Below are 9,220 nucleotides of genomic sequence, written 5' to 3'. Positions count from 1 at the left end.
TGAACAGGTAGAAATATTTCCACTCGTTGATTAGTGTCATCTTGAAAATACCTGAATTTGTCATTCGAAGGAAAAATAAATTGGGGCCTAAAGAACTAAGACTAAACTTAAAAGTTACTTTTTAGTTTTTTCCACGCGATATTTTTGAGCTTTTTCAAAGGCTAGCTTTTGAAGGTTTTTAATTCTAGAACTTACTATAGTACTTCTGCTATTTTGAAGCTTAGCCAAGCATGTTCTTATTTTGTACGCTATACACGAGTCTGCAAAACTACTATTGATCATTTCAAACCCAACTCATTCCAACAGTGGCATTTCATTTTCTATTACATTATAGTTGGTTGTTAGAACAGGCCAGAGTCGAAGTTGAGAATTGTGCTTACACTATGAAAGAACTTATGGAATATACATAAAAATCTCTCAACAGAAACTTTTTATAGTTTATTTCTGAGTTATGACCTTCCATATTGTCAGACACTTGGATCATAATGAAAATTTCCTCTATGAATGACCTGTGTAGAGATTAAAAACATATCAAGGATTCATTGACATGAGCGGCCTTTCCCAACAATCATTGATCATAAAAACGCCAAAGCATCATAAACAGTACATTATTCCAGGTAATCATGTTCTTCTCTGGTTGCCTTACATGAGGTTTGCAACATGCCTTGGGACGATTAAAAAGTCAACTTGCCAAACATGTTTAAGGCTTTCATATGTTACTTTTTTGAACTTTCAGCTACTACTAATACGTCTTTACTTAATGTCAAGAAATGGAATTCTACCTTTATTAAGCCCTTGTTTGAGTCCCATTAATTTTCATTTCATTATATTTTATTTTTCTCTCTCCTATTTTCAACCACACAATATTCCATAAAATAATATTACACGTAAATCGAAAACATTTCATTCTTTTTCAATCACTCATTTTTCAAAAAAACACTATTCTACCCATTAATTTTTCCACGTAAAGTTTAGGCTAGGGGTGGGCGCGGGTCGGTTCGGTTCGGTTCTCTTTAGAACCGAATCGAACCAAACTTTTCGGGTATCTAGTAAATAGAACCGTCGGGTCCAAATATAATTATGGAACCGTTCGGGTTCGGTTCCATTCGGTTCGGATCGGTTCGGTTCCTTTCGATTCTGTACTATAATTAAATTTTTTAACATTTATAACAACATTATATAAATACGACTAATGAAACATTCAATAGTTTTGGAATGTCAGAGATTAGTAAACTACCTTATTCAAATGATCGCTACGATCAAAGCTTCAGTCGGGGAAAGTCACGGCTTCGATCGGAGGTCAGAGTGTCGGCCGACGATTGTATAGGTTTTGAAATATTAGATAGGCTGCGAGAGTGAGTGCAAGAGTCGAGACAACGTTATGCACTTTATTGTAGGTGTTTAGGGTTATTTAGTGGATTTGATCTTGTTTGGCTAAGAAATGAAACAATAAAATGGGTAATTGGGCCAAAAATTTGGATTTAGAAATCATTAATTTGTTAATTTGTTTAGAAAAAATTAAAATTAAAATAATTTGATTTACTCAATATAAAAAAAATTAGAAAGATTCGGTTCTTATTCGGTTCTTCGGTTCTTGGTCTAGAACCGAAAATCGAACCGTACCCGTCGGTTCTCAATTCAGATACCCGTTCGGGTATTTAATTTGACAAGAACCGTCGGGTTCGGATCGGTTCGGTTCGGGTTCGGTTCGGTTCGGGAGATTTGCCCAGCCCTAGTTTAGGCGCTTAGCCAAACATGTTTGATTCTCTTCTATTTTATCATTAATGACAAATTTGAACGAATAAAAGACTTCATTTGCTCGCTGGCACTTTTTTTTCATTCAGGAGGGGAAATTTTGCTCGGTGGCAAATCAAAGCCCATTTATAAAAATTGCATCTCGTGTTCTGGGGAGTGGGACGATCTGCACCAACCCAAACGAGGTAATTAGTAGAGCTGTATTTGTGTTTCAAATGCAACAATGTAATTAGGCCCTGTTTTGAGACCCATTTTTTAGAACTTATTTTTCTTCAAACTCATTCTCAATAATTCATCTTTTTAATAAAATAATTTTGCACACAAATCTAAAATTTTTTACTATTTTTTAACTGCACATTCTCATAAAAAATAAAAAATCACTTTTTATAAAATCAATTCCCAAGAAATGGGGCTCGAACATGGGCTAAATTTTCTAGAAAAGGGCAGTTTGTATTAGTATTGTTCATTGCTCTTGTTTTATCCATTCATTGATTTATTTTTCTGTGATATCTTTTCCATTCATGTTTTTTTTTTTTTTTTTTTTTTTTTTTTTTTTTTTTTGTGATATCTTTTTCATTGCATCCCTCGAACAGCTTACTATTTTTAAACTATATTAATAAGCCGTATGATCTCATTTATTACGAAGTAAAACATTCTCCATTCATTGCCAAGTTCTGTTCCCCCCTCTTTTATTTGGAAAATACATGAAAAGGACCTAAATAAAAGGTTACTTTTTCATTTTGGCCTTTGACCAATTCAATTAATAAAAAGTACCTAAAATACCGTAATTTAAATATTTCATACAAATTACTACAATATAAAAAATCTTTCATTCTAGTCCTTAAAATTAACCATTACTTGAATTTAGATAGATTTATTACTTATACAGATTTATTTGATTTTTGCTAGCTCAAAGTAGCACCCCTCCTACAAAATTTGGTATCAGAGCCAGATGAAATAAAAATAATATAAGAAAATCAGCTAATAAAATTAAGATGTGAAAAATTAAGACTACAAAGGAAATTTTTTAAGATAATAAAAGAAGAATTAGTAAATACAAATCTAGCTAAAGAAAGTTTTGGAAAAATAATAGAAGAAAAAGAAGATAAAAGAGGTAAATTAACTTATATGTTAGAAAGATTATTAGAAAAATTTAATATGTCAATAAGTGAATATATAGAAGAATTAAAATTATTAATAAAAATGTTAATAAAAAATAGATAAAAAAATTTATAGAGAAGGAAATGATCTGAATAGGAAAGAAACATATTGAAAAAGAAAATATAGTGATAGAAACAGAGAGTATGGATGATGAATTTTGAAAAAACATATTACCTATAATATTAGAAGAAGAAGAATTCAGAGAAAAAATTTTAGGAAAATTAAAAATAGAAGAAAAAAAGAAAATAAATATGAATGGGGAATTAGATTTATTTATAGAAAATTTTGATCAATTAAGTTTAGATGATATAAGTGAATAATAAGTTTTAATGAATATTGGAAGAGAACCTAATCTAATAGGAACTTCTAAACAAGAATTACAAGAATCAGATGAAAGTTATGCACTTATATATAATAAATCAAATAGACAATCTTATGATAAAGTAAGAGATAGACAACCACTTAAAGGAAATAAATATAGAGATATGTTTGAATTAAATGATAATTATGATAAACCTATTAACAATGGAGGAACAAAATTAGATTTAAATTGTAAAATAGATAATAAAAAAACTTTATTGATTTGGTCAGATTCAATGATATTATTCTTTTTATACAATAAAGATGATACGTGAGAAAATACTGAAAGAAGAATAGATTTCTTAATAGCATCATTTGAATGAGATGTTAGAAATTGGTAGGAAGGAATAAGTAATGATACAAAAATATTAATCAAAAGAAATGTACAAACAGAAATAAAAGAATCAGATAAAAAAAAGGTATAGAAAAGTTAGTAGAATATATTTCAGATGCATTTTTAGGAGAAAAATGGATAAAAAATGCTAAAGGAGAATTAATAAGAGAAAAAGATAATGCCAGAATTAAATTATAAGAAAAATAAAAGCCAATGTAAATGTTGGATTTGTGGGGAAATAGGTTATATAAGCTCCGATTGTGATAAAAAGAAAGTTAAAATATTAAAAAAAGAATATTTGGAAATAAAAGATGAATTAAGTGAAATATCAGATATTGAACAATATTATAATCAAGAAGCATATATAAGTGGAACAGAGGATAATGAATCAGGATCTGAATAAAGAAATAGAGGAAATAGAAAATAATAATATAAATAAACAAGAATATGAATGAATAGAATGTTATATATTAAAAGTCGCATTTGATAATAACAAATTTAGGAAAATGCAAAAACTATCTTTAGATTTAAAAATAGGAAAATGAGAAGTCTTAGATAGAATTTGGAAAAGAGAGAAAATAGTAATAAATGAATATCATAAAATTGAGAAAACTATAGATGTAAGAACAACTTATGAAAAACATAAATTAAATATTTTAACAAAAAATACAGTTGAAGAACTATTAACAAAGATTAATAAAAAACAAAGTGAAAAAAATCCAATATGTTTATTTAGCAGGAATACAAATAATGTTTTAATCATTATTCAGAGAATGAATAGACCCACCCTTAACTATAACGTTGCATGATGGAAGAATAATAAATCTAAAACATAGTCATTTAGGAACAATAGAAGGAAATTTGACATATAAAAAAAATAATGTTTACATGCTACCAAAATATTGTGTCTCATTAAAAATAAAAACTTTAATGAAATTTTAGGATTACATTTTAAGCTACATAAAGATTATATCATACAACTAGGTGATCAAATTATGACTATAGAATATAGAGCTTTATGCACATTTACCAATTATAATTATGGAAATATTTATTCCAATAAACCATATCTTGAAGTATATAAAGAATGTAAGGATATTAGCAAAATAATAGAACCAAATAAACAGATAAGTTTAATTCCAAAAGAATATGAATTTAGTATAACAAAAAATAAATATGAAATAACATAATCAAATGAAGAGGAGTACTCTAATAATATAACATTTAAAAATGGAAAATCGATTAAAAGGTCAAAAAGTCTTAGAGTACCTAATAAAAACCAGTCAGAAGAATTTAGTAATATAAGAGAAATAAAACTTTACATAAATGCTGGAAATATGAAAATAGAAGGAGAATATTTTAATGGAAGAGAATATATAAATGGAACAAACATACTAATAGATACATGAGCTAGCAAATGTCATACAGCTTCAATCAAAAATAAAGGTTTAATAACTCATAAAACTGAACCATATAGATATGTAAATTTTGATGGACAAGTACATATTACAAAATTAGAAATAAAAGTACCAATAAAAATAAGAGAAATAAACATTTTAGTACCATGTTATATAAATAGGAGTATGAATATAAATCCTCATATACTTTTAGGAATGAATTTTCTGAATGGATTAGAAGATTATAATATAAAAAAAGAAGGATTATACATGGTTCATAATGGACAAACTATATTATACAAAAAGAATTAAATGAATAATCAGATAAGTTTTCCATTAACTATATATATATATAAGTTACTATTATAGAAACAAACATAACAATCTGTGCTAGATATAAAAAAGCTCGGAAATGAGTTTTCCAAATCAATACCAAACAAGAACAGCTGGAAGTAACAGTGGACCTAGACGTGACACCATACCAACTGATAAAAAAGGAGATTCGATTCTAGTAACATTAACTAAAAAAATGATGATACATGGAAATAAAAATGATTTCAAAACTATCAGTATCATAGATCAAGATGATATGATCCTTTTAGATCCAAAAGAAGAAGAATATGCCAAAATAGTTAGGATTGTTTATGTAATAAAAATAAGTGATTCATATTTCATCTCTCCATGAAATAATGTTTATCCTAGAGTGAAAGCCATGGAAGGACGAGACCCTTCATTCATAAAGATAATTGCAGACTATAGACTTCTGGATTTAATATATCTAGGAAAGAATTTGATTGAAATATCAAAATTTGATGATATGTTCATAAAAAAAATATCAAAATTAGTCAAAGGACGAAGAATATATCTGAAAGTTTATTCAATAAGTCCTAAATATGATGAAATTGTTTATTATCCAGTTGAACATATAATATCAATTGGGTATGTATCAGCCAATTTCCAAATAGATGTTATGGAGAATGATAAAAAAGCTCCATTGGTAACGAAGTCATGGATCAAGCATAGAAGAACACTTGGAATCAAAACTATATACAATATTGTCAAAAATTTGTATGATAAAAAATTCTCATGTTTATGTCAATCTGAAAATTGGATGCTAGTTACAAATAGAGGACGTGGAAAATCAGAAATTTTGAAGGACTACATTATAAAATTCGACATACATCAATTTCCAGGATATCCTACCATTATCAAGGAATTTTGTTAGCTAAGAGATTGTCCCCACCTGCATGTAAAGACACAAAGATAAAATGACAATAATAGAAATGAAGATGTTCCTTTGATAAAAACAGAAGTTGCATGTGAAGATGCAGATCCAAGAAGGACAATAATAGAAAGGCAAGTGTGCCTTTTAATATTGCTGATGTGTGCAATGATGTAAATAAATTAATAATTGAGGTCCAAATGTATGTATAAATGGAGGTATTAGGAAAGAAATGGAATATCTCGAGTTGCAGTTGAGAGTAAATATCTATTTTCAAGCTATCATCAATTCAAAACCAGTTTTTCTGGAAAGCCTTTTGTACCAAATAGAAGTTTTGTACAAATTTTTATAGAAATAAAATTCCAATATTTTGATATCAATGAGTTTCTAAATCTTTATTCACATAAATGCTTGAAGGATCTAATGGAAAGTTTATTTCTTATTTTAGCAAAAGGAGAGTTTTTCTTTAATAAAATTTTAGATATATATTCTTTAGAAATAATACAGTAAGAGTAAGAAGTTGAAATAGTAAAGATTCTATGAAGGCAAGAGGCCGTTGAAGGAAACAGTTTACATATTCAGAATTCGAAGATTACTCAGTTCTAAGAACAAGGTCCAGATCAAAACTAAGGTAAGACTATTAATTTTTGCTAAAATTAGAATGAATCTTTTTAAAATCTTAGAGAATTGTGGGGATTATATATGATTGAATTTCAGGGTATACAATTAAATGATTAGATAATTTATTAGAAAGAATGTTAGAAGAAATAAAAAATATTATTTCTCAATTAAAAAATATAAATATATCTTCTGAATAATATAATATACTTAATAAAAAATATGAACAATATGTTGCAGAATATTCCAATATATTAGATCATAGAATGAACCTATATGCTGAAATTCAGAATAAAATAAGTATAAGATAAAAATAGTTTAAAAGGTCGGGGTATATATTGCAAAATAAGAAGAATCATTTTATTAAGGACAATATAGACTTTTCTATGAATAAATTAAAAAGAAATAAAATCCGACCAAATAGAAAAATCTTCCCTTTTATTTACGCCACTAGCCACTACTGTTGATTTACTAAGATTCCAAGGCGGTAAATGAAATTGAAAAACTTATTTCATCTTCTTAATGCTTTCCACTAAAAACCATTCATCCAATTTTATACGCGACACTAAACATTATCTAGTAGATGTTTTTACTTTTTAGCACATCAATTTTTGCAGTAACGTTTTTGGCAGATAATGTTTTTGCTAAAGCTTTTCAAGCTGCAACGCTAAAATCGCATCCACAATTCTCGAGGTACATTTTGATATTAAGATTATTAGATTATTCTATCTTTACGTAGAAATCTATCTGACTATCCGAGTTTTGATGTAGAAAAGGGCAGTTGAGGCAACCTTTAACTGAATCTTCTCCAAGTTCTCTTACCTTTTCATTCACGAGAATTGAATCTATCAAAACTGGTTTGTATCTATAGACTGATTTCTAAGCTGAAAATATTTGGTAATGTTACTTAGCACTGTTACTGATTACATTTAATTTAATTCAGGAAAACGCTCGGTTTCACCACTTCGTTTCGCATTTAATCGTTCTGGATCCATTACCAGTAGATCATATTCTTTGAGCTCTAGGAGTGATAAACAGTGGGTAAGCACGAATGTTTTAAATTTGCTGAATTAAGTGATTGATAAATTATTTGCACGTGTTTGACAAGAAGAATTGGAAAGCACTAACTAGTATTACTGAAGATAACAAAGCTAAAATCTTGTCAAGCATCTGTTTGATTCCCTTTAGTTTATTTCTCATATTCATTATCAACTACATATTTACACAATAAAATATTTTATACGGTCCTCACGAGCATGGCACATTGATAAAGGAAGAGGATTCTCTACGGAGTATCGGAGGTTTGAATCCCCCGGCAGCTGGAAGGCAATATTTATATTGGAAGGTAGATGTCCTATGGAGACAAAGTTATGATGGGCTTTGTTGCTCCTTCTGAGGTCCTGTCCGCACTTTGTAAAGGGAGATTTATAGAGGGGAGAACCGCATCTTGAATATTTGGCCTAAGTGTATATAAGTTGTGGCCATATCGGGATTTACCCGAGTGACAAATCGGAGAGGAAGGCCGCCGTTCCTCAATATTAGTCGTGCGAAACTCGGACACCTGAGTCATCAAAAATAAAAAATAAATATTCTACACGTAAATCCAAAATTTTTCTTTACTTTTTAACTCCATATTCTTCAAAAAAATACCATTCAAAACTAAGGGGGTTTTTGAGCCACATTATTTTGGTAATAATGCATTCTTGAATAGTGTATTGACGGGAAATATGTGGTTAAAAAATAAGAAAATGTTTTTGATCTGCGTGTAATATTATTTTATTGAAAAATGTGTGATTGAAATGATGTAAATCACTGTTTAAAAATGTATTTTTTTGAAATAATGTAGCTCAAACAGGCCCTAAGTTTTTTAAAATTTAAGGGCACCAAGCAATGGCTAATTATACTCTCATATACTTATTACATTCTAATAGTAACAGCGGAATTCTTCTTGTGCTATTACAGTGTCCAGCAGCGCCTCGAAGGGCGATTTCAATGTCCATAAAACCCGAGACAAATAGAGGAACAGAAATCGATCAGTATTCAAAAAAAAGTAAGCATCTCTTCAAAGCCCTGCTTAGCATTCACCGGTTTAGAAAAGAAACCGTACCAAACAAATATAGCGACGACAGATAAAGGATTGTTTTGCCAAAGTTTATAGCAGGAGGCTGAGAATATATATGCTTCTGATTCTGCTTTTGTTTTACAAACAATGGACTGTACTTTACACGCCAATATGAAAGTAATTCCCTTAGATTCACGTCGTCTTTGTTTAAAGCTTTGTATATAAATATAAATAATACAATTGTTTGCAATTTATGGACAATGAAACTTGGCTTTTTCCCCCCTTATATGTGTTTAACTTACGTAGTAGTG

General features: G+C 29.0%; 1 protein-coding gene across 2 annotated transcripts; it reads left to right on the top strand.

The window, feature by feature from the left end:
- Positions 1 to 23: 23 nt before the first annotated feature.
- LOC111393163 (protein ABIL3-like) lies at positions 24 to 9,170 on the top strand. 2 transcript variants are annotated; one of them, XM_023018556.1, is made up of 6 exons: positions 24 to 617; positions 1,845 to 1,940; positions 7,465 to 7,540; positions 7,619 to 7,704; positions 7,791 to 7,888; positions 8,810 to 9,170. In XM_023018556.1, the coding sequence occupies exons 1-6, from the start codon at positions 548 to 550 to the stop codon at positions 8,978 to 8,980; spliced, it is 597 nt and encodes a 198-aa protein (XP_022874324.1). In that variant the 5' UTR covers positions 24 to 547; the 3' UTR covers positions 8,981 to 9,170. The 2 variants fall into 2 exon arrangements, with proteins under 2 accessions (XP_022874324.1, XP_022874325.1); XM_023018557.1 differs by having other exon boundaries at positions 27 to 617; positions 7,480 to 7,540.
- Positions 9,171 to 9,220: the final 50 nt, after the last annotated feature.

Source organism: Olea europaea, chromosome 4 (genome assembly GCF_002742605.1).
Source record: "Olea europaea var. sylvestris chromosome 4, O_europaea_v1, whole genome shotgun sequence".
NCBI classification, from domain to species: Eukaryota; Viridiplantae; Streptophyta; class Magnoliopsida; order Lamiales; family Oleaceae; genus Olea; species Olea europaea.
The sequence above is the reverse complement of the archived record's forward strand: the minus strand, read 5'-3'. Positions and strand labels throughout refer to the sequence as shown.

Excerpts from the sequence above, each read along its gene's own strand:
- LOC111393163 (XM_023018556.1), top strand. The coding sequence starts at position 548 with ATGAGCGGCCTTTCCCAACAATCATTGATCATAAAAACGCCAAAGCAT. Across the intron at positions 1,941-7,464 it reads TCTGCACCAACCCAAACGAG|TAACGTTTTTGGCAGATAAT; the intron begins GTAATTAGTAGA and ends CAATTTTTGCAG. Across the intron at positions 7,889-8,809 it reads CTAGGAGTGATAAACAGTGG|TGTCCAGCAGCGCCTCGAAG; the intron begins GTAAGCACGAAT and ends GTGCTATTACAG.